Source organism: Marmota flaviventris, chromosome 10, assembly GCF_047511675.1.
Source record: "Marmota flaviventris isolate mMarFla1 chromosome 10, mMarFla1.hap1, whole genome shotgun sequence".
Taxonomy (NCBI): domain Eukaryota; kingdom Metazoa; phylum Chordata; class Mammalia; order Rodentia; family Sciuridae; genus Marmota; species Marmota flaviventris.
The window spans coordinates 26,306,456-26,332,205 of NC_092507.1; the positions used below are offsets into that span (position 1 = coordinate 26,306,456).

The 25,750-nt window shown below is 38.8% G+C and overlaps 1 protein-coding gene and 1 pseudogene across 1 annotated transcript in view; one reads left to right on the forward strand and one right to left on the reverse strand.

Annotated features, from left to right (window-relative positions):
• Positions 1 to 689: 689 nt before the first annotated feature.
• LOC114094105 (chromobox protein homolog 3-like) lies at positions 690 to 24,829 on the reverse strand (annotated as a pseudogene).
• Positions 24,512 to 25,750, forward strand: part of Zmym4 (zinc finger MYM-type containing 4) — a 150,081-nt gene continuing 148,842 nt past the window's right edge. The window contains exon 1 of the mRNA XM_027937373.2: positions 24,512 to 24,866. Coding sequence (XP_027793174.2) covers positions 24,828 to 24,866 — 39 coding nt within the window. The 5' untranslated portion in view covers positions 24,512 to 24,827. The remainder of the gene's footprint in view (positions 24,867 to 25,750) is intronic.

Genomic DNA, 25,750 nt, shown 5'->3' on the forward strand with positions numbered 1-25,750 from the left:
ACCTCGCCTGATCTGACATGGGGGAAAAAAGAGGATTTGCTTCTATAATTTTTTTAAGTGCAGGGGATTAAATTCAAGGGGCTTTAGCACTGAGCCACATCCCCAGCCTTTTTAATTAATTAATTAATTTATTTTGAGACAGGGTCTTGCTATTGCTTAGAGTCTCACTAAGTTGTTGAGACTGGCTTTGAACTTGTGATCCTTCTGCTTTAGCCTTCTGAGTTACTGGGATTACAGTGCCACCCCCACACTCAGCTGTTTGTTTTTTTTTTTTTTTTTAAGGAAGCAACTACATTTGTTTAAAGTAACTAGTGCTATGATGCAAAACAAAAAATAAAACCCAACAATTCCCCCAATACTACTTTCAAAACCAACATGTCAAACTTGAGAATATAGTTATTTTTTCACACTAGTAAATCAAAACCAAGACCCAGAGTTTATATATATTATACATATATTATATGATACATTATATATATAAAAATAGTGCAAACAAGGGTCTGGGGATGTGGCTCAAGCAGTAGTGCACTCGCCTGGCATGCGTGCCCGGGTTCGATCCTCAGCACCACATACAAACAAAGATGTTGTGTCTGCCGAAAACTAAAAAATAAATATTAAAAAAAATTTTTCTCTCTCTCTCTCCCTCCCTCCCTCCTCTCTCTCTCTTTAAAAAAAAATAGTGCAAACAATTATTGAGCTTCATTTTCTGGATAAGAATGCCAGGTTAGAGCTGGGGATGTGGTTCAAGCGGTAGCGCGATCACCTGGCATGCTTGAGGCCCGGGTTCAATCCTCAGTACCACATACAAACAAAGATGTTGTGTCTGCCGAAAACTAAAAAATAAATATTAAAATTGTCTCTCCCTCTCTTAAAAAAAAAAAAAGAATGCCAAGTTAGGGGCTAGGGCTAGGGCTCAGCTGTAGTGCACTTGCCTGGCATGAGTGAGGCACTGGGTTCAATTCTCAGCACCACATATAAATAAATAAAATAAAGGTCTATCAACAACTAATAAAATATTTTTTTAAAAAAAGAATGCCAAGTTAGTCTCTCTTCTCTATATAAGAAGCAATTACAATTTGAGGACACTTCATATTTGCTTCTTTTGCCAGCTCCACATCTTCCTCATTTGAATCTTTCCATGCCATGAGAAACATCAATTCTCCACTACTGTCTGTGGCACCAATTATTTGTTCAGGATCAAGACCTCTGGTTTGTCACTGGCATCTCTTTCCTTCTTTGATTTGCTATCATCAGATTAACTGTCAAATAAAGATTTTCTTTTGGTACCATCATTTTCTCTTTCTTTCTTTTTTTTTCATTTAATACCTTTATTTATTAAAAAAAAAAAAATGTGAGAGATGGGGACCCAAAAGTGGATGTCAGGCCCCTGCTTATATGCTTCTTCTATGATATAGAAAAGTCATTGATGTGTGGCCAGGACGGTGACGGTGCAGCAGGATCAAGGAATGGATTTCCAATGATATTCAGGAGACAAAATCCACAAGACTTGTGATACATTGGATCGTGTTTAGTAAAACACACAGATACTGCACCAGGTAACACCGAGAGTCCTTCTTGGAGGGTCCTCTGGTGCCTACTTGTCACCTCTGTTCAGAAGAGTCCTGGGCTATGCAGTCCAGCTGCTAGCTGCCTGCAGAAAGTTTCGGAGGTCTTAGTCCATAGGAGGCCAGGGTTTGACATGAGGCTGAACATCATGGCAGGAGAGCAGGGAAGCGAGAAGCAGCTCACACCACAGTGATCGTGAATCAGAGAGAGGTAGGTATCCTCTATCAGCTTTTTAAGGATTAAGAAATACTTCAGGGCTGGGGATGTGGCTCAAACGGTAACGCGCTCGCCTGGCATGCCCGGGGCACTGGGTTCGATCCTCAGCACCACAGAAAATAAAATGTTGTGTTCACCGAAAAACTGAAAAATAAATATTAAAAAATTCTCTTTCTTGGGGCTGGGGATGTGGCTCAAGCGGTAGCGCGCTCGCCTGGCGTGCGTGCGGCCCGGGTTCGATCCTCAGCACCACATACAAACAAAGATGTTGTGTCCGCCGAAAACTAAAAAATAAATATTAAAATTCTCTCTCTGTCTCTCTCTCTTTCTTTAAAAAAAAAATTCTCTTTCTCTCTCTTCTCTCTCTCTCTCAAAAAAAAAAAAAAAAGAAAAGAAATACTTCAGTTAACTCTGAGTAATCTAAATTTTCTTCAGGTTCCCTCATATTGGCAGCATCTGTAAATCTCTTTCACTTCAGGAAACATTCCATCTTTCCATTCACTGTACATCAGTCTGGTACCTTTTCCACCAAAAATTCTTCAGGCTCTGCCTCTTCAACTTTTTTAATCTTGCCATTCTGTTTCTTTCCCATTTTTTGCAATGTAGTTTTATCAGAGGCCCCCCCCCCTTTTTTTTTAATTGCAGACTTGAAGTGCTATTATGACTTCACCACCTCCAATGCTTCAGGTCGTGGATCTGCCTGCTTTTGCCACTTATGATGATCAATGATACAGTTGATCAAATTGTTGTTCAGAAATACCACACTATTAGTGGACATAATAGTGAAGCGAAAAAGGCCTTTTCTAAACAAGAGATGCAAGTCTGCTGGATCACAAAGAGGTTGTGGAGGGGGATCTGGCAACTTTATGGATCATGGAGGAAACTTTGGAGGTGGTAGAGGTGATTTTGGCCATGATGGAAACTCTGATGGAAAAGGAGGCTATAGTGGTGAAGGTGGTGGCAGCAGAGTTAGTTATGGAGGGGTTGATGGTGGCAACTAAGGTGGTGGTCCTGGTTATGGTAGCCAAGGAGGCTATAGGAGGCTTTGGTGGTAATGGATATGGAAACCAAGGTGGTAGATATGGTGGTGGTGGAGGAGGAAGATATGGTGGTTAAATGAAGGAGGGAATTTTGGCAGTAGTAACTCTGGTGGTGATTGAAACTATAATGATTTTGGAAATTTATAGAGGGCAATGGAAATCAAATTATAGACCTATGAAGGATGGCAGTTTGGGTGGAAGAACTCTGGCTGGGTCCTATAGGGTGGTTATGGATTTGGTGATAGAAGTGGTAGATGTGGTACCAGAAGCTTTTAAAATAGCAGAAAAGGGCTACAGTTCTTAGGATGAAAAGTGAGAAGATGTTGGGAAAGCTGCAGATTACCTTGAGAAAACTGTCCCAAATGTATTAGAGGAACTCTAAATATCTGTCACAGGGCTGGGGTTGTAGCTCAGTGGTAGAGCACTTGCCTTGTGTGCATGAGGTACTGGGTTTGATCCTTAGCACCACCTAAATAAATAAAATAAAGGTATTATGTCCATCTACAACTAAAAAAAAATATTTAAAAAAATCTATAACAGAAGAAATTATGACCCATAGTCAGAAAAAAATTATTGCAGCTTTCTGTTTCCTGGCTGGCATGAACTGAAGAGCTTTCCTCCACCATGATGTTCTGACTCATCTTGGGCCCATGGACTGAAACCATGGGCCCCAAATCAGCTTATCCTCTTCCAATTTGTTGTTGGGTATTTTGATCACAGCACAAAACATTGATTCAGTTCCTGAGTAGCTGGGATTACAAGTATGTGCCACTGAGCCTAACTGTGACCTTGTGTTTTGAAGAAGGTTGAGAATTCATTTCCTCATCGTCCTCTTGCTACCTTTGTTATGTCCTTACTCCCTTTCAGTAGCAGCTTCCACTTTACTGGTCTCAACTCTCATCTTCCACATCACCAGCAGAGTTGTTTTCCTCAATACCTTAAGATCTGTGCATCCGACCTATTTAAAGTTGATAGGTAGTCTTTACAGGAGAAAAGGAGTTGTTCCTCAAATTACATAGAGATAGCAGGGTCTCTGCTTTAGTCAGCTTTTCATTGCTGTGACCAAAAGACCTGACAAGGACAGTGTAGGGGAGGGAAGGTTTTGTTTGGACCACAGTTTCAGAGATTCAGTCCAGTCAACCTGCTCCAGAGCTCTAGGATTGGAGTGAAGCAGAACATCAGGGTAGAAGGGCGTGACAGAGGAAAGCTGTTCCCTTCTGACAACCAGGAAGCAGAGACAGAGAAACAGGTGCCAGGGACAAAGTATAAACCCCAAAAGCATGCCCCGACCGACCTACTTCCTCCAGCCACACCCTATCTGCCTACATTCACCACCCAGTTAATCCATTCAAGTAGATTAATTCACCTATTAGGTTACAGCTCTCACAATCTAATCATTTCAGTTCTGAACATTCTTACATTGTCTCACACATGAGCTTTTGGAAGACTCCTCACATCCAAACTCCAATAGTTTCTTGAAGAAATATGTACATGTTTATAGATCAGTAAATATATAGGAGAAACTAAAAGATGTAATCTCCCAAATCATGGGTGATTAAGTACCAATAAGAAACTAAGATGAAGAATATTTGGAATTATAGTGATAATAATGAACATTTGTTATTCATTCAATAATTATTATTTTTTAAAAATATTTATTTTTTTAGTTGTAGATGGACACAATACCTCTATTTTATTTATTTATTTTTATGTGGTATGGGAATCGAACCCAGGGCCTCACATGTGCGAGGCCAGTGCTCTACCATTGAGCCACAACCCCAGCCCTTCAATAATTATTTGTTGGGGCTGGGCTTGTGGCTCAGGCGGTAGCGCGCTGGCCTGGCATGCATGAGGCCCGGGTTCGATCCTCAGCGCCACATACAAACAAAGATGTTGTGTCTGCCGAGAACTGAAAAATATATATTAAAAAAAAAATTCTCTGTCTCTAGAGAGAGAGAGAGAGAGAGAGAGAGAGAGAGTTCAGTTCAGTTTCAGCAGACACAACATCTTTGTTTGTATGTGGCGCTGAGGATCGAACCCGGGCCGCACGCAAGCCAGGCGATCCTGCTACCGCTTGAGCCACATCCCCAGCCCCATCTCTCTCTCTCTTTAAAAAATAATTATTATTATTATTATTTATTGAGCACCTACTATAAACCAGCAGATATTCTTCTAGGAGCTGGAGCTACAGACTTGCAAAAGATGGAAAGAAAAGAAAAATGAACAAACAAAAAGTTACTGAAGCCTAAATATAAAAGCCCTTCTTGTTCAGGATTATAGACGTGGTTTGCAAAAAAGTATAGCTATTGATTAATGCATTGTGGTATCAAATACATAGATGCACTTTCCTGAGGTCTTTCATCTACTGTAGTTTTTTTCTTTTTATTACATCAGATATATTACCCTGAAAACTGTGGTAGTGGTACAAGGAATAAAAAATTAAATAATTTTTAAAAATATTTATTTTTAGTTGTAGTTATCCACAATACCTTTATTTAATTAATTAATTAATTTATTTATTTTTATGTGGTGCTGAGGATCGAACCCAGGGCCTTGCACATGCTAGGCAACTACTTTATCACTGAGCCACAACCCAGCCCCCAAATTAAATAATCTTTAAAATTTCAATATTTGCATAGTTGAGTTTTTCTACATCTTAGTACAGAAATTTTTTTAAAATGCAGTGTTTCCTTGTTAGTTAACATGTTAAGAAGATCATTGTTTATTTTTTTTTTTGTCATAAATTTTGCTAAAGTTGTAAAGAAACAACTAATGATTTGGCTTTAAGGGAAATCTATTCCCATTTCCAAATCATGTCATGAATGGGCACTGATATGTGGAGAGAAGAGATATTGTATATTTGTAATGTGTGTGTTAGATAAATAGAATTGGGCATTTAAATTAGTGTATTTATAAATTTAATAGCATTTAAAATTACTTTCAAATGAAAAAAAAAATCTCAAAATTACAAAAAAGAAAATATCCTTACAAAGACTTGTGTAAAATGTTCACAGTCACTTTATTCATAATAGCCCACAACTAAAAACTACCCAAATATCTATCAACAAATTGTGGCATATTTATAAGTGGAAGATTATTCAGCAATAAGAGAATGAATTACTGATCCAAGTAGCAACCTAAATGAATATCAAAAATATGTTGAGGGCTGGGGTTGTGGCTCAGCGGTAGAGCGATCACCTTGCATGAGAGAGACCTGGGTTCAATCCTCAGCACCACATAAAAATAAATAAGTGAAATAAAGGTATTGTGTCCAACTACAACTAAAAAATAAATATTTTTAAAAATATATGTTGAGCCAAAAAGTCAAGAGTCAGACACTAAAAAGTACATTCTAGAAGATTCCATTTATATGAAGTTAAGGAACAGTTAAAAATTATGTATGGGTGTTAGAAATCAGAACAACAGTTGTGTATAGGCAATGGGGATTGAGAGGACGAGAACATGAAGATGTTCTCCATGTTCATGAAAATGTGTTTTATCTTGACTAGGGTGGTGATTCCATAAGTATATAAATTTATTGAAACTCTTTAAATTGTACACTTTAGGCTTATACATTTTGCTCTATCTAATTTTACTTAGACACTGATATATCAGAAGGTACATAAATATTGGTGTTAAAAGCCTTCTATTTTAATATCACTTCGAATTTTTAGCTGTGTAAAATCACTTGAAACTTCATATGCCTTAATTTTTTCATCCATAAAATGGGAAATTTGTTTAATTCTCTGTACTTTTGTTATTGTGGTAAAGTATACATAATGTGAACAGTAAAATTTATTTTTTTAACCATACTTTAATATGCAGTTATGTCTTCTTGCTAAAGATTGCTTTGGCTATTCTGGGTTTCTTATTTTTCCAAATGAATTTTGTGATTGCTTTTTCTAGTTCTATGAAGAATGTCATTGGGGTTTCAGTGGGAACTGCATTATATCTGTATAATGCTTTTGGTAGTACAGCCATTTTGATAATTCTCCAGGAGCATGGGAGATCTTTCCATCTTCTAAAGTCTTCTTCAATTTCTTTCTTTAGTATTTTATAGTTTTCATTGTAGAGATCTTTTACCTCTCTTGCTACATTGATTTCCAAGCATTTTATTTTATTTTATTTTTTAGGCTATTGTGAATGGGGTAGTTTTCCTAATTTCTCTTGCAGTAGATTCATCACTGATAGATAGGAATGTATTTGATTTATGGGTGTTGATTTTATATACTGTTACTTTGCTGAATTCATTTTTTAGTTCTAAAAGTTTTCTGGTGGAATTTTTTTGGAATTTTTCTTCTAAATATAGAATCATGTCATTGGCAAATAGTGATAATCTCAGTTCTTCTTTTCCTATTCATATCCCTTTAATTTCTTTCTCCTGTTTCATTCTTCTGGCTAGAGTTTCAAGGATGATGTTGATTAAAAAAAAAAAAAAAGTGTGTAGAGCTGTGCACAGTGACACAAGCTTGTAATCCCAGTGACTGTATAGGCTAAGCCAGCCTCAGCCACCATCTCCTCAAACCCTCCCACATTCCTCAGCCTATTTTATCTGGAGACAGATCTGGCCTCAAATTTACATATCCCCCTGCCTCAGCCTCTAAATTGCTGGGATTACAAGCAGGAAGTACCACCTTCATAGCTGGCAGTGCATGAATTACCTGTAGAATAACAGCAAAGACTCATACCACAGTTACACACAGAGACCTTGGAAAGAGCAGTTCTCTGTTATTTATATCAGTGGAATTATTGACCGAAGTATAATGATGTTGATGGTGGGGAGGACCCTGAAAACATAAATTTTCAGATAAATACATTGTTTCAAAGTACTGAAAATTTCCATGAGTAAAATAAAAATCTGGAACTTAAAAAAAAAAAAAAAAGGATGATGTTGAATAGAAGTGGTGAAAAAGGGCATCTTTGTCTTGCTCTGGTTTTTAGAGGGAATGCTTTCAATTTTTCTCCATTTAAAATGATGTTGGCCTTGGGTTTAGAAGAGTGAAGCAGGAGGCATCACACTACTAGACCTTAAATTATATTACAGAGCTATAGTAACAAAAATGGCATGCTATTGACACCAAAACAGACCAATGGTACAGAATAGAAGACACAGACAAACTCACATAAATACAGTTATCTCATGCTAGATAAAGCCACCAAAAACTTTCACTGGAGAAAAGATGGCCTATTTAATGAATTGTTCTGGGAAAATTGGAAATTCACATGTGACAAAATGAGATCAGACCTCTATCTCTTATCCTGCGCAAAACTCAACTCAAAAGAGGATCAAAGACTTAAGCACTAGAACAGAGACTCTGCACCTGATAGGAGAAAAAGTAGGCCCAAATTTTCACCACTCAGCCTAGGATCTGACTTCCTGAACAAGGCTCCTAAACACAAGAAGTAGAATTAAGAATCAATAAAGGCCAGGGTTGTGGTTCAGTGGTAGAGCCCTTGCCTTGCATGCATGAGGCACTGGGTTCGATCCCCGGCACCACATACAAATAATAAACAAATAAAATAAAGGTATATGTCCATCTACAAATAAAAAAATTATATATAAAAAAGAATCAATAAATGGATGGATTCAAACTAAAAGCTTCTTCTCAGCAAAGGAAACAAACCAATAATATGAGAGAATCTACAGAATGGGAGAAAATCTTTACCACATGCACCTCAGATAGAGCATTAATCTCCAGGATATATAAAGAATTCAAAAAACTTAACATAAAAAAGAAAACCACACTCACACAAAAACAAAAAACAACCAATGAATAAATGGGCTAAGTAACTGAACAGATGCTTCACAGAAGAAGAAATACTGAAAAACCAGCCTCTACCTCAGAGCAAAGCCTGTCCAAGGAAGGGACATCACCTTTGTCCTTGGAAAGACCCACAGAGCACTCCTAGGCACATTCCCACCCTGCTAAGTTGTTTTTCTACAAATAACAGGAGAGATCTGCTGCGCCAGGTGTCCCTGACTCAGTCAGGCTAGGTGGGGATCCATAGCAACCCCCTAGCAGCCACCAATCACCATGAGACAGGGAAATACCTGGGATGCCAGATGAGCCTCCCAGTAGTTTATGGTGGTCAATAACGTATTGGGAAACCATGTAGTTCAGCACGTACACCCCTTTTGGCTTAAACCAATCAGTTCAAATGAATACCCCTTTTGTAGTAACCAATCACCCTTACCCAACTTGTTCCCGCCAGTGAATGTACTAATCATGTTTTAGAGTTGTTATTTGATTTTCCCGCGGTGTGTGATGATTTGCTAAGAGATGCTATGACATATGTGGGGGTCCCTGCCTTCTCTAAAGAGTGTATAAAGCTGCTACAAACCCTGGGCTCGGGGCCTCTCAGCGTCACCAGTTTTGGTGTGTGCGCGCGGAGGACCGAGCTAGCTCGCAATAAACACCTCTTTGATGTTTACATCAATCTTGGTCTCTGGTGGTCTTTTGGGGGTCCCGGAATTTGAGCATAACAATACACTCCATCAACAAATTTATGAAAAAATGTTCAACATCTCTAGCAATTACAGAAATGCAAATCAAAGCTAGTCTAAGATTTCATCTCACTCCAGTTAGAATGGCAATTATCAAGAATACAAGCAATGGGGGGGCCAGGTTGTAGCTCAGTGGTAGAGTGCTTGCCTAGCATGCGTTTGGCACTGAGTTTGATCCCCAGCACCACATAAAAATAAACAAACAAAATAAAGGTGTAGTGTCCATCTACAACTAAAAAAGTAATAAATAATTTTAAATGATATTTTAAATGCCTTTTTCTTGCTCAATTGCTCTGGCTAGGAGTCCATTACAATGATGTATTTAAGTGGCAAAAGCAGGCATCCTTGTCTTTCTTCTGATATCAAATGAAAAGCATGGGCTGGAGTTTAATTCAGTGGTAGAGCACTTGTCTGTCATGCAAGCCTTGGTTCTTGGGTACTGGGGACTTAACCCAGGGGTGCTTTACCACAGAGTTACATTCCCTGTTCTATCCTCTGCTCTCAAAATAAATAAATAATAAATAAGTAATAGTTGCCAGTCTTTCATACTGAGTATGATACTGAGTGTAGATTTTCATATATGGCCATTATTATGTAGAGGCAATTTTCTCGCATTCCTTGTTTGTTAAGTGTTGTTAATCATAAAAATGTTGAAATTTGTCAAATGATTTTACGTATCAATTGAGATGATCATGTTCCTCCTTTATTCCACTTATGTGGTATTTTAAAGTGATTAACTTTCTCATATATATATATATATATATATATATATATATATACACACACACACACACACACACATACATACATACATACATTTAAAAAATTTTTTTGTTTGACAATGGGCCTTCATTTACTTATTTATTTAAATGTGTTGCTGAGATTTGAACCCAGTGCCTCATACATGCTAAGCAAGTGCTCTACCACTGAGTTATAAATCAGCCCTCACATATTAAACTAGCTTTGCCTTCAAGGAATGAATTTCACTTAGTCATGATGTATAATCCTTTTAATATGCTGCTGAATTTGGTCTGCTAGTATTTTTGTTGAGAAATTTGCAACAATGTTCATAAAGTATGGTCTGTAGTTTTGTTTTGTTTTGTTTTCCTCCTAGTGCCTTTTCTAGCTTTAGTATCAGGGCAATGCTGACCTTATAGAATAAGTTAGGAAGTATTCCTCCTCTTCAATTTTCTGGAAGCATTTGAGTAGGATTGGTGTTAATTCTTCTCTAAATATTTGGTGTAACTCTCCAGTGAAGATATCAGTCCTGAGCTTTCTTTGTTGGAAGATGTTTGATTATTGATTCAATTTTCTTAGCAGTAACATGTCTGCTCACATTTTCTATTTGTTTATGATTCAGTCTTGGTAGGCTGTGTGTTTCTGGGAACTTGTGCACTTCATTTAGATTATCCAATTCATTGGCATGTAATTATTTATAGTGTTCTCTGATAATCCCTTTTCTTTCCATAAAACTGGTGGTAGTGTCTCTCTTTTGATTTTAGTTATTTGAGTGTTCTTTTTTTTTCTTAATGAATCTAGCTCCAGATTTGTCAATTTTATTTTGTTTTGTTTTTGGTGTTGAGATTGAATCTAAGGCCTTGTGCATGCTAAGTATGCAATCTACCACTGAGCAACAGCCCCAGTCCCTCAGTGCTATCAATCGCTTCAAAGAAGCAACACTTGGTTTCATTAATTTTCCCTTATTGTTTTTTTTTGTGTGTGTGCATGTGTGTATGTGTGAGAATTAAATAAGATAACCAAATAACAATTCCTGAGGAAGAAATGCAAATGGTCAATAACTATGTTTTATATAGTTGGGCCTTCTAAAATAATTCAAAGAAATTAAGATGATAGCAAGATACAATTACTCTCCCAAACTGGCAAAACTAGAAAAAGTTTGAATTAGAAGTTACCCTCTTGTGTGTGGGGATATTTATTGAAAGGAGATCCTTAAGGGATATTTGGGGGGCTGATAATATTTTATTTATTAAACTGGGAGCTGTTTTTGTTTTAAAAATTTATTGAGCAGAGGGGATTTATCATTTACTGAGTACAGAGCTTCAATTTTGCAAGTTGAAAACAGTATTGGAGATGAATGATGGTGATGGTTGCACAACAACATGAATGCATAAAATGGTAAATTTTATGTAATGTGTATTTCACCACAAGTTTTAAGATCCATTGAACCGGGGCTGGGGATGTGGCTCAAGTGGTAGTGCGCTTGCCTGGCATGCGTGCAGCCCGGGTTCAAGCCTCAGCACCACATACAAACAAAGATGTTGTGTCCACTGAAAACTAAATAATAAAAAATATTAAAAAAAAAAAAAGATCCATTGAACCATGTCTTTGTAATTTGTACAATTTTCTATGTATAAAAAGTATATTTTAATTACAAAAAATACAGTCCATAGTGATGGAAACATGCAGAAGGCAGACACTGCTGGTGAACGTGTAAATTAATATCTTTTTGGAAGGCAGTCTGGCTTCACGGGTCAAAAGCCATAACCTTTGACTCAGCATTTCTACTTCTAGGAATTCCTTCTATTTTAAGGAAATATATTTGCAAAGGTATTTTATATGAGGACATTTACTATAATGTTGCTTATAATGCAAAGTATTGGAAAACACCTAAATGTCAATAAAAAGTTAAAATATATAGTGTACCCATGCAATGGAATATATAAAGCCATCAAAAATGTACATTAATCTTCATTGACATGGTAATATGTTTATCTATATTCAATGGAACAAAAGAATGAAGTAAATATGAAAGATATAAAGAGCCACAAAGAGGACTAGGATTGTAGCTCAGTGGTAGAGCACTTACCTAGCATGTGTGAGGCCCTGGATTTGATTCTCAGCACTGCATATAAATAAATAAAATGAAGGTCCATTGACAACTAAAAAAATATTAAAAGAATAAAAAAGCCACAAAAAAAAAAAAAAGATTTTGCCAGTGGTTATCTACTTTGGGCAATGAAATATATTGACTTTTAGTTTTCTATGCTTATCTGTTTTTTAAATTTTCTTTGAGGGATATATGTTGCCTTTGTAAAAAGAAAAAAATATGTTAAGTTATTGGTAATAAGAAAGTAAAATGCTTGACACTTATGTTAATTATGTTAATGCCATCATTTCATTCTTCTTTATGGCTGGGTAGAACACACACACATATATGTTATATATGTGTCATATGCATATATATTACATATTCTATATCCATTCATCTGTTGATGGACATCTAGGCTGGCTCTGTCATTTGGCTATTATGAACTGTGCTGCAAATAAAGAAGAAAAAAATTATGTCATTTGCTGGTAAATAGATAGTATTGGAGAACATCATGCTAAGTGAAATAAGTCAGGTGCAGAAAATCAAGGGTTGAATATTTTCTCTTACATGGAGAAGGTAGAGAGAGATAAGGATTTTTTTAAAAGGGGATATCATGAAAATAGAAAAAAGAACAGTAGAGTAGATGAAGGGGACTGAGGAGGAGAGAGGAGGAGTTGGAAAGGGGAGGAACAGTGGAATGAAATTGATTAATTTTGCTTTGTGTGTATGAATCTATCACAATGAATCCCATTTTATGTTTAATTATAATATACCAATTAAAATTTTATGTATAATTATAATATACCAATTATACATATATATTTAGTTGTAGTTGGACACAATACCTTTATTTTGTTTATTTTATATGGTGCTGAGGATTGAACCCAGTGCCTCTCACGAGCACGCTACCAAAGAGCCACAATCCTAGCCCCCATTTTTAAAAAGTAAATAAATAAAAGGAAGAACAAGAAAGGAAGGGACTCAGGGGAAGGGAGGAAAATACTGGGGAATGAAATTGCCCAGTATGAATACATCACAATGAAACTGACTACTATGTATAACTACAAGGCAATAATAAATGCATAATAAAAATGTTAGTGCCCATTCCTTCCTTTGAAAAAGTAAACACTCATTAGCTGTACTAGGATTCTCCAGAGAAACAGAACCAATAAGATATGCATTTACAAAGAAAGACTTATTTTAAGAAATAGGTTCACATGGATGGTCATACCACCCTGAGCTTGCCTGATCTCATCTGCTCTTGGTAGGAATATGTTCACAAGGGATGTGGGGGCAATCTGGCTGTGACATCTGTCACCCCATTGATCACCAGGGTTAATTTGGCTGATCTGGCTGACTGAGGTGGGTGTCTCCTTCCTTCTTCTCTGTCCCATGTGCATCCCTCCCAAAGCTGAGTGCTGGGTCCAAGAGGACCTTCCCCCATAGAGGAGGACTGTTCTTCCATCAAGAGTATAGGAGTAGTTGCATTTTCCTGCTAGAACCTCCAAACAAGCTCTCAAGAAATAGGTTCACATGATTATGGAGGGTGGCAAGTTCAAAATCTACAGGGTGGGTTGGCGGGCTAGAGATCCAGGTCGGTGCCAGTGTTGTGATCTAAGTCTGAGGGCCAGCTGGCAGAAAGCCTTCTTACTGGACTGGGAACTGGAGAGTAAGCCAGTCTTTTTGTTGTTGTTGTTCTCAATTGACCTTTATTTTATTTATTTATGTGTGGTGCTGAGAATTTAATCCAGTGCCTCACTCATGCTAGGCAAGTGCTCTACCACTGAGCCACAAACCCAGCCCTGGAAGCCAGTCTTTAAGACCTTGAAGTGATTAGATAAGGCCCATCCACATTATAAGGAGCAGTTTGCTTTACTCAAAATGCACTAATTTAAACATTAATCTCGTCCAAAAAAATTACCATCACAAAGACATCCAGAATTATGTTTGAGAAAATATCTGGGCACTATAGCCTGGTCATGTTGACACAACATTGAGTCATTCATTACACTTTTGTAAGGCTTGGATGTTGTCATCTGGTGAGAGGTAGGATGAATAAAATAGAATACTTAGCTCTCTGGGCCCTTGAGTGTTTCCAGGACACATGGACAGAAGCTAGTATGTCCACAAACTCTTTAACTCTGCTAGGGTTTTTACAAATCGTATACAATTTAGTTGTTTGTCTCACACTAGGAAGTACTCATTCTAGGTTTGGTCACAACTAACAATGCACAAGATTTTACTGATTAAAGCTGAAGAGGACAGGCAGCCCACACCTAAGAGAAAAGAGCATGCTTTGTCTCCAGGCTGCCCTGGAGCCTACTAACAGAATGGACTATATTGGTCTGTCCAGGTCTGTGTCTCTCTTGGTTTTTTAATGTTTTCTTCTCCCAGTGTTTGCCTGCATGCCTTCTCTAATTGCTCTTTTGTTATTCTACTTTATAATTCTGTTAGGTGACATTAGTTTAATGTCACCTTGTTAGGTGACATTAGTTTAATGTCACCTAACAGAAAGTTGCAGACTGGGGTTTTTGCAGATATTTCTTCCTGGCTTATGTGGGATATTTAAAACCATTAGACTTAAATGATATCACTCAAAAACACATCTATACAGTAAGACTCTAACTCATCTGTAACAAGGAATGAAATAGTGATACATGTTACAACATGTCTGGACCATGAAAACAGTATGCCATATGAAAGAAAGCATTCACCAAACCATGTATTATGCAATTCCACTCACATCCATTCACATGCAATGTCCAGAATAGGACATCAATAGGGACAGAGAGTAGATTAGTTGTTGCTTAGGGAGATAGAGGAGATAGGACAGCAGCAGTTAAAGGGTATCCTTCCAGATTTTTGTTTTTATGTTAAGAGACAGAGCTTAGCTACAAGCCCAGGATGGCCCCTGGGCAATCCTCCTGCCTCAGCCTCTCAAAAACCTGGGATTGCAGGTGTGTGTCACTGCATCCAGCTGAATGAGTACAGCTTTGAAGTGAGATATGTTGTTCTAAAAGTGACCATGGTGATGGTTGTATATATCTGTGAATGTATAAAAATAATTGAATTGTATACTTTAAGTGGGCAAAAAAAAAAAAAACCAAAGCTATCTTTAAAAAATTTGGTTCTGGATATTTAGTCAAAAGAATTGAAAACAGGATTACAAAGAAATATTTGCATATGCATGTTCATAGCAGAGCATGATTCCACAATAGTCAAGTGGTAGGGCATCCCAAGTATCTATTGACCAGAAATAGATAAACAAAATATGGTTTTGAAATATTATTCAGCATTAAAAAGGAAAGATATTCTTTATTGGGCATGGTGGCATACACCTGTAATCCTGGTGACTCGGGAGGCTGAAGCAAGAGAATCACAACTTCAAGGCTAGTCTCAGCAGCTTAGCAAGGCCCTAGCAACTTTGCAAGATTCTGTCTCAAAACAAAAAAATAAAAAGGGCTGGGGATGTAATGCAGCTCAATGACCCTGGGTTCAATGTCCAGTACTACCAAAAATAAAAAATAAAATAAGGAAGGAAGGAAAGTCTGACACACGACACATGCAAAGTCAAATAAACTAGTCAAAAAGGATGAATATTGAGCTGGGGTTGTAGCTCAATTTGTAGAGTGTTTGCCTTGCATGTGTGAGGCACTGGGTTTGATCCTCAGCACCACATAAAAACAAATAGGGCTGGGAATGTAGCTCAGTTGGTAGAGTGCTTGCCTCCCATGCACAAGGCCCTGGGTTTAATCCCCAGCACCCAAAACAAACAAAAAACAACAAATAAATAAAATAAAGAGGGCTGGGATTGCAGCTCAGTGGTAGAGCACTTGCCTAGCATGTGTAAGATTCTGGGTTCAATTCTCAGCACCACATTAAAAAATAAAAAATAAAGATATCATGTCCATATACAACTGAAAGTACTTTTTTTAAAAATAAAGGTATTGTGTATGTCTACAACTAAAAAAAAAATTTAAAAGGACAAATATTATATGACTTTCTTTATATGAAGTATCTAGAGTAATCAAATTCATAGAAACAGAAAGTCAAATAATGGTTGCCAGGGGCTGGGGAGAGGGGAAAAGAGGAGTTATTACTTAGTGGATGTAGAGGTTCTGTTTTGCAAGATGAAAAACTTCTGGAGATTAGAAGTTCAGCAAAGTAATATCCTTATCATTACTGAAATGTGCACTTGAAAATTCTTAAGATGGTAAGTCTTATGTGTATTTTACCACAATTAAAACTTTGAAAGAAATTGAGAAATTTCAAGGAAATTCCAACCAGGCATGGCAGCGAATGCCTGCTTGGAAGGCTGAGGCAGGAGGATTGTTTGAGCCCAGGAGTTTGAAACTGGCTTGGACAACAGTGAGATCCCCATCTCAAGACAAAATGAAACAAATAAACTCCAGTTTCTATGCTAGCAATTTAAAGATCTTGCAAGACTTAGTTGGCATTCCCTCATGGCAAGAATTTCTTGGAATGAGTAGTGGCTACCTCCTTTACAGTGGGCATAGTGCATTCTCCTCACTTAGGCTCCCTACTAATTCCTAATTTTAAAAAAATTTTCATTTTTGCCTATGTTCTGGGGTATTTCACCTCCTTTCTGTTTTCTACCCATTGTCACTATATCCCAAATGACCTTGTCTAAACCTGACATCAGTCAGCCTAAATGTCTATCCACTTCCGCCTTTTATTAGATATTTTGTTTATTATACCATTATTTTACATTTTATTTCAGTTCTCTAATATTTTAATCAGAAATTTGGGAGAAATAATAGTTAACTTCAGTTAATTTTTAAAAAGCAATATAGCAACTGGGCACTGTGACTTACATGGAATTACAATGGTAATTCCAGCTACTTGGAAGGCTAAGGCAGGAGAATCACAAGTTTTAGTCCAAACTGGACATCTTTGTAAGACCCTGTATCAAAATGCGAAATAAAAAGGGTTACGGGGATGGGGGGGTCCTGGGGTTGTGGCTCGGTGGTAGAGTGCTCTCCTAGCATGTAGGCACTAGGTTCTAGCCTCAGCACCACGTAAAAATTAAAAATAAATATATTGTGTCCATCTAAAACTAATTTTTTTTAAAGGGCTGGAGATCCAAAGATATAGCTCAGGGGTGGAGAACTCCTGGATTCAATCCCCAGAACCACCCACTAACACACTCACAAAAGGTAATATGGGCTGAGGGTTTTGGGGTGTGGATCAGTGGTAGTACTTTCCTAGCATGTGGGAGGCCCTGGATTCCATTCTAGCACTGCAAAAAATGAAAGTAAACAAATAAATAAATAATGCATTTACATTGTTCAAAAATTAAAAAGGTATAGAATGCAGATTATTCCTCCATCTTCTTTCATATGGCCCCAAATCTACTATTAATTTTCATCTGTGCATCTTTCCAGATTTTAAAAAATACATAAGCAAACAAACATATATTTTTTTAGGGAGGGTAATTTTTTTTAAGTTTTTTTATTGTTGTAGATAAACACAACACATTTTATTTATTTATTTGTTTGTTTGCTTATTTATTTATTTATTTTTATGTGGTGCTGAGGATCGAACCCAGAGCCTCAAACTTGCTAGGCAAGAGCTCTGCCACTGAGCCACACCCCCAGTCCTAGGGAGGGTAATTTTTAAATATAAAACTGTTAAAGACTTTACTGTTGAAAAATAATTTCTATGCTACTGAAAGCAATGTTGCTGTTATTATTGTCATTATTTTTGGAAATTAAAACATCTTATGATTATTCAGTTGGCTTACAAAAATTACTGTCACTTGCTAGGCTGTGTCTTGACATTCTAAGATATCTAACTCATCAACATTCAATGTGCTCATCTTTAAAATATTCTAGTTAGCAATGAAATTTTATCTCATCCAGTAGGACCTGACAAACAAGGTTCATAGAAGTATAATGATATTTACTTTCTTCAGTAGAAAGAAACTAATAATTATGACAACTCTAAAGAATGCATTTTCCAGAGATTAAATGCTAGATGGCTTCTAAAGTTGGCTTGACACCAAGATGTAGGATTTCCTCTTTTCAACCCAGTCTTGTCATATACTTTCTAGTTTTTGTTTTTGTTTTCCTACTGTTACAGATTCCTCTATACAGTTTGTGCCAGTTTGGAGAAAGAACTCTTTGAGGACATGTCATCTACTTAAAATTTATAATATATTTGGAGACAGATGCTTTACCATTTTTAATGTGCTTTAATGATTCCCATTTTATCTTTTTAAAAATATTTTTTAAATTTATTTTTTAGTTTTAGGTGGACATAATATCTTTATTTTTATATGGTGCTGATGATGGAACCCAGTGCCCCATGCATGCTAGGCGAGCACTCTACCACTGAATCACAACCCCAGCCCCATGATTCCCATTTTAAACAAACTTTCTTCCTGAAAGAATTGTTCATACTCACTGTCTCTATTTCTTTATCTCCTGTTCTGTCTTCAGGTCATTCCAATCCTGGTTTGTCCATACCAACACACTGAAATGTCTCTGGTCTACAACACCAAAGACCTTTGAATCTTCTTGTCAATTCTTGAAGTTCATCTTCTTTGTCTTCTCGATGACATCTGACAAATTGGAATTGATCCCCTCTCTTGAAACACTTTTTCTTGTCTTCTGAGACGACACACTCTTCTGGTCTTCCTGCTACTTATTCTCTTTCTCTTTCTGAGTTATAAATGTTGAAGTGCCTCAGGGCTTCGTTCATTTTATACTCCCTGAGTAATCCTATCCAGTCTTTTGGCTTATACTGATGACTCCCCTATTTCTATCTCTAGCACTGTTATCTCTCCTGAACTTCAGACTCGAATGTCCAACTGCCCATTTGACATTTCCACTTGCTCGTCAGAGAAGCATCTCAAACTTAACATGTCCAAGATATGATTTTGCTTCTTTCTCTGCCTGCTCCTTCAAATCTACTCTTTCTTTTCTTTTTTTTTTAATATTTATTTTTTAGTTTTAGGTGGACACAATATATGTGTTTTATTTTTATGTTGTGCTGAGTATTGAACCCAGCGCCTCCCGCATGCTACGCAAGCATGCTACCACTTGAGCCTCGTCCCCAGCCACTATTCTTCCCTTTTCAAATAACTGGCAACATCACTAACCTAGTTGTTAAGGCTAAAGAGCTAAGAATCAATTATTCTTAAGTCATCTTTTTCTCTTTCTCCCTGTATCCAATTGGCTAAACCTCCAAAAGATATATCCTAAATTCAACTATTTTTCATTATGTCTTCCTCTGATGCTCTAGGGTAAGCCATTGTCATCTCTCACCTGGAGTGTCCCAGAAAACCTCTTAACTTATGTCTACCTTTGCTCCCTTGTAACTCATTCTGCATATGGTATCCAGAGGGCATGTAAATTTTTTTTGAGGTCTCCAATGGCTTTTCACAAGGTAAAATTTAAAAATACTTATGATGGCCATGTGGGGTGATGTAAGCTTGTAATTTTTAAATTTTGAGACGGGATCTAAGTTGCTGAGGCTGGCCTTGAATTTGCTATCCTCCTATCTCAGCCTCCCAAGTAGCTGGGCTTACAGGCTTGCCTGATTCTGCATAGCTGGTTCTTCGACATTTTTTAAGATTCAGCTCAAAGGTCACCTCCTCAGAACAATATTCTCTGATTATTAGATATGATTACCATACCTAAAGTAAGCTTCATACCAGCATTCTGCTTTACTTTCTTCTTAACATTATTTGAGTTTACCTAATATATCCAATTTGCTTTAAAATATATTTGAACTTGACGGTTAGAATTATTTTATGTAATACCCTCCTTTGGAAAGAAACACCCAGTCTTTATTGAAAGCTGCCCTTTACCTCTGTGCGTGTGTGGTATCTGTGTATATGGATGAAGAAGCATGAGACCTGGGATCCATTTGATATTCCTGTACCATTCCCTTTCTTCTCAGGATGGTCTGCAACCTGTTGGTCAGAGTGGAGGATCTTGTAGCCTGGCCTATCTGAGCTTGCTTGCTTAGAATGTGGAGGCAACAGTACAGGTCTTCCTGAGGTCTGACTGTTACTACTTTTTGTTTCCAGACCAGTGTCATCTACAGAGCCACTTTCATACCTGTCAGAAGTATTCTTGGCTATCCTTTTATTTATTCTTCCACAGGCTATGGGGGAACCCAGTCTATATTACACAAGAGCTAAGGGTTGCTAAGCTAAGGCTTACGATTCTGTATTTAATTTTTTTTTTTTTTTTGAGAGAGAGAGAGAGAGAGAGAGAGAGAGAGAGAGAGAGAGAATTTTTAAGGTGTTTTTTTGGCGGACACAACATCTTTGTATGTGGTGCTGAGGATCGAACCCGGGCCGCACGCATGCCAGGCGAGCGCGCTACCGCTTGAGCCACATCCCCAGCCCCTCTGTATTTAATTTGTAAGTGTATTTTTGTGTTCTTTTTCTTAAAAACAAAACAAAACAAACTCTTTCTGTCCCTATCACATAAACTTTGAGACCTGTAAAACCTGGATTTATCCTTGGCTAAAAGACATTGAGAGGAGCCAAATAGATCCCTTTTCTCTTTACCCAATTACTTTGGGGCATCACTTTCACTCAGATGTAGCTGGCTGATTGCTGCTGTGGGTGTGGTCTGCAAGCCATTTCTAGTTAGAATCCCAAACAGAAGCAGACAAGAGTCCTTTCTGCTTTGAAGAGCTGGGAAGACAGGGACACTTGTCACTCAGTTGATACCGCTCTTACTTCTTGCTTCTTTTTTCTTCCTTCTATTATTTAATGAAAAGAATAAGGCTTTTATTTCTGGATGTCAAAGCCTCATGGCTGGGCTGTCCTAGATGGAAGAAGTATGTCCTCTGGAATGTGGGAGAACTCTCAGACTCTTACTATTTGCTGAACTTCACAGGTTAAATGGAACCAAGGAAATTTAGCAAATTCTTTTTCACTACATTAAGCCTATTGTATTCTCTTCTGAGTATGAAAATAAATTCTAGAGCCATACTTCAGAAAAGAGTCTATAATGGAATTTGACTTAAGAGAATTAAAATGAATCAGTTTGGTACTTGCAAATTTTTACCCCCATTGTATTCTAGTTTATTTATTAGAGAAGTAAAAAAAAAAAAAAAACAAACCTGGACTCACAAGCGAATTACCTCATTTTAAATGCTGGCATATAATTAAACAATTTTTAAAAAAGATAAAAGTTGTAACACTCATATCGTGCTAGGAACCAAAAGTGTTCTAAGAGATTAACAGATGTTAACTTATTTAATCATCCCAATAACTCATTTTCAGATGAGGAAACCAAATTGCAAACAAGTAACTTGACCAAGGTCATGTAGCTATATACAATATATGTCAAATATATATTTGTGGGACAGATTTGATTACAAGGTCACTAGTTTGCAATCTTTTGTTAATGATATTTAAAATCCAAGAAGAACAAGTCTTTGAATTCTGTCTCAATCTTTCTGCTTAACAACCTTGGACCAATCCCTTAATCTCTATGGATCCCTCTGTAAAATTATGATTAAATTCATAGTGCTCACTAAATATTGTTTTTCCTCTTTTTTCCTCCCTCCACATGAATGATTGCATCAAACACTCCTGGTATGTTTGATTCTTATCTGGAATGCACAAACCCTGCCTATTATTCAAGACCCAACACATTTCTTTTTTTTTTTTTAATAAGGCTTTTTTTTTTTTTTTTTAGAGAGAGAGTCGAGAGAGAGAGAGAGAGAGAGAGAGAGAGAGAGAGAGAGAGAGAGAATTTTTAATATTTATTTTTTAGTTTTCGGCGGACACAACATCTTTGTTTGTATGTGGTGCTGAGGATCAAACCCGGGCCGCAGGCATGCCAGGCAAGCGCGCTACCACTTGAGCCACATCCCCAGCCCCCCCAACACATTTCTAATACCTCTAGAAACAGCCTGATGTAGGAGAGAACCTTAGGCTGAGGGTCTAGGTGTCTGTTCCAGTCCTGATGCTGTTACTAATTCTTTGTGTGATTTCCAACAAGTCACAACTTCTCTGGTCCCATGTTTCATCTTTAAAATGCCCAATTGGTCTGGGGTTGTAGCTCAATGGTAGAGTGCTGGCTAAGTATGTGTAAGACCCTGGGTTTGATGCCCAGCCCATGGGGAAAAAAAAAAAAAGAAAGTGGAACTGGCCTAAATTAATGGCTCTAAACTGTATTCTGAGAAACCCAACATTTTTCTAATGAGAGGATGGAACTGAAAGAAGCAGCAGAAGACGAGTCTAAGGCTTAGGAACAGTCAGTCTTGTGGGCACCCACTTCCAATTTAAATTGGGCAGCTCTACTTTAAGCAGCTAGATTTTATTACAAACAAATATTCCATTGTTTATAAAACAGGTGAAAGCCACTAGATCTTTTATGTACCTATAGTCACCTGAAATTATCTTTTCTTGGCTTCTCTTTTTATTTCCTTCTTGTTCAGGACACAGAACTAAAGGGTCTAACATTTTTAAAAAATTCTGGCTGAAATGAATATCAATCTGTCTGTATTTATTTATTTCCCTTCCACCTTCTTTCTCCTACCCAGGAGTGAAATTAAAAGTGAACAAACCTAAGAAAGGACCAGAATGGACATTTCTAGAGTTTTCAGCAAAACATGATAGATTAGCAAACTTTTTGGGTTCAAAACACCTCCCAAGTGATGCACAAAAGTCAAAGTGACATATGGATGTCACATCTCAATACCCCGTGAATTCAGGAGTTGCTCATTTCCATTTTAATGTGTCTTGTCTTGGGGAACGACTTGAAGAGGCAACTTTGCATTTCTTACAGTATTTCCCCATTGTCCCTAAGCTATTATTAAGAATGCCATTAGGGAAATTTTTCTCCACCAAAGACTCAGTGGACTAGAAGGAACAGAAGGATGAATCAAGCCCTTGTTGTCCTCGGCCATCCTCATATAGGATCCAGCTTAGGTTCAGGGCAAGATAGACCCAAATCTACTCCCTGTTTTCCTGCTTAGACAATAGTAAGATGCTCATCCTTTAAGTGAGATTCTCAAGTTCCTTCAATGTGCCATGGGAGAAGAGATGTCTCTCAAGGGTCAGAGGCTGGAGAGAAGGGGGAGCTCAACTCAGGACGAGCAGGGTTCTTGGCACACCTGATGGAAAAGAATTTGAGCACACAGCAGTCAGAGGCATACACAGAAATTTATTTAGAAAAGCACAGGCACATCCAAAGGAGAAGGTGGGTTATTTCAAATGAGAAGCAGCAACCCATGGTGTGGGGTATTAATATTTATGGAGGAAAAGTTGATATGGGCTGGCCTAGAGGTGGAGTCACCGTGGATTTAGGCAATTTCCGGCTATTTTCCTTGCACTTGTGCATTGTCCTCTCACGTCACTTTCTGAAATGGAGGACAAGGGTCAAGAGTGCTGGCTCAGTTGCTCAGGAATTGCAAAGGTTCATGGGCGCTTTTTGCATTTCAATGGTTCATGGGTGCTTCCTTTGAGACTTGGTATCTTTCTTGTTTCTACCCCAAATTCTTATCTCAAATGGAGATGAATGGGGATGAACAACAGCTGCAAATCATCACACTTATTCCCAGAATAACTAAAATATTCTTGAATTATTATGATACTTTCCTTTTAAATGATCTCTCTTGCTTTGAAGACAGGTTGGTTCCTTGAAAATCCTAAAGGACTGTGACTCATATTTTGATTCTAGTTCCACATGAGCCACTATGTATCTTGGGGTAATTCTTCCCATGATCATATTTCAGTGTTACCATTGAGAGCCTGGAATAGATGGTTCCGTTCCCATTTTGATATTGTAGTGGTAGACACTACATAATAGTAATTGAGGAAATTATCTCCAGTTGTTTGTTAGTCTTCAAAATCACTAAAGGATTTGATTTTGAGGTTAGGCTATTGAAGTTGGTCCTTGATATTCCTTGCCTTGTGCTTCAATCAGGCTGTCAACAGGTAGGGAAGCCAATTTTTCTTGAGATGACTGTCTTGTACCCTTACTGGTTGGGATTCTTCAAGCTTTGAGGTCCACTGAGAACTTCAGCTCATCAACATTTTGTCTTTTCAACAGCAGCTCTGTAGTCAGGTGTAAGATGGTGATATGGACCCCTCAATGACATTTCACCCAGTCCTCCAGATTGTCCTTTCACTGATTTCTTTCATTCTTTCTTCATCACTACGTCATGGTCCCTTTAAGGGAGCGGCCATAGTTGAGTGGTGGGAGCAGCTGCTGGCAGCAAAGAGACTTGCAGGATTTGGCCTACCCTGGGCCACTCACCGCGCACGCTCAGGACCGGGGGCTTGGTGGGAAAGGGAGGAGGGGCTTATGGTGCGCCTGCGCATCAGGGGCGCGCGCAAGGGGCTGGTTTGGTGATCCCTTTAAGAAACCGCAGGCGGAGGAATTTCTCTGAGAGAAAATAATCCTACTCACGGGGCCCCTTGGAGGCCATTAACCCCCCGAGTCCCGGCCCCCCCTGACCCGGGCAGGCCCTCCCGCCCACGCGCACACCCGTGGGACCCCGGGATCTGTGGCTTCGCGCGCGGCATCCGCCCCCTCCTCACTCGCGCGCCAGGCCCGGCCGGGTCCGGGAAGCCGCCGCGCGGCGGCCGTGTCTGCAGTGTGGGCGGGGGCCGGGGGGCCGAGCGGTGCCGCCGCCGCGCCGGGAGCCGCAGCGGTTCCGAGCGGGGCCCAACATGGCGGAAAGAGAGGTGGAGTCCGGCCCCCGAAAGAGGGTAGGTGAGGTGAGGCAGAAGTCGGGCGGCGGGGGGCGGGGCGCGGCCGGGCCGGGGCCGCGGCGGGCGGAGGGCCAAGCTGGCGCTGGAGTAGGGGGCGCCGACGCCCGCGGCGCGGGGAGGTCGCGGGCAGGTCCGCGATCACCTCGGGGCTGGAGCGCGTCGGCGAGCGCTCCTTCTGCAGGTGGGACAAAGATTGGTTGCTGGGGGGAGGGGCGGGGGCGGTTGTTTGCGTCGCCCCCCGCCCCCAGCAAGGGGGGCGGGTGAGTGTGTTTTGGGGGCCCAGGGAGGGAAGGGGTCAGAACGTCGACCACATCTTCAGTGAATGAGAGTCCATGGAAGTTTCACTGGGGAGAGGTCAGGTGGGGGTAGTGGTGGCGGGAATAAGTCGTGGAGGGGGTCTCGTGAGCAACAACCAGGAGGGTTTTCAGGAACACCATCGCGAATTCGTTTTCTGCCTCCTTTCCCCTCCCCCTCTTAACCGTTATCAAGACCAAAGTGGAGGTGGCACTCTTACCTGTGAAGAAGTGGGATCCTTGCCTATTCTGATTTAGGAGAAAGATTTTGGCACTTGCACATGTTGTGTCCTCATCTATCTTCATTTCCCTGAAATTAGGAACATGGAAGAGTATGACAAGTTTAGTCATATCAAGGATGTCCCCAACCAGCCTGCATAGGTGAAGCTAATTCTACATAGGAGTTGTTGAATGCCTTTTAAAGTTTGCCTTGAAACTTTTCTTATTTGATTCTGAGTGGTTTTCTTCAGATGGAGAACAATACTATCAATTGAGTAATATTTTTCAGATATTTCTTTTAAATTACTTCCCACCCCCCAACATGTTAAGCCGTAAGTTTCCCATCAGGAATCTTCCTTTTGGGAATGG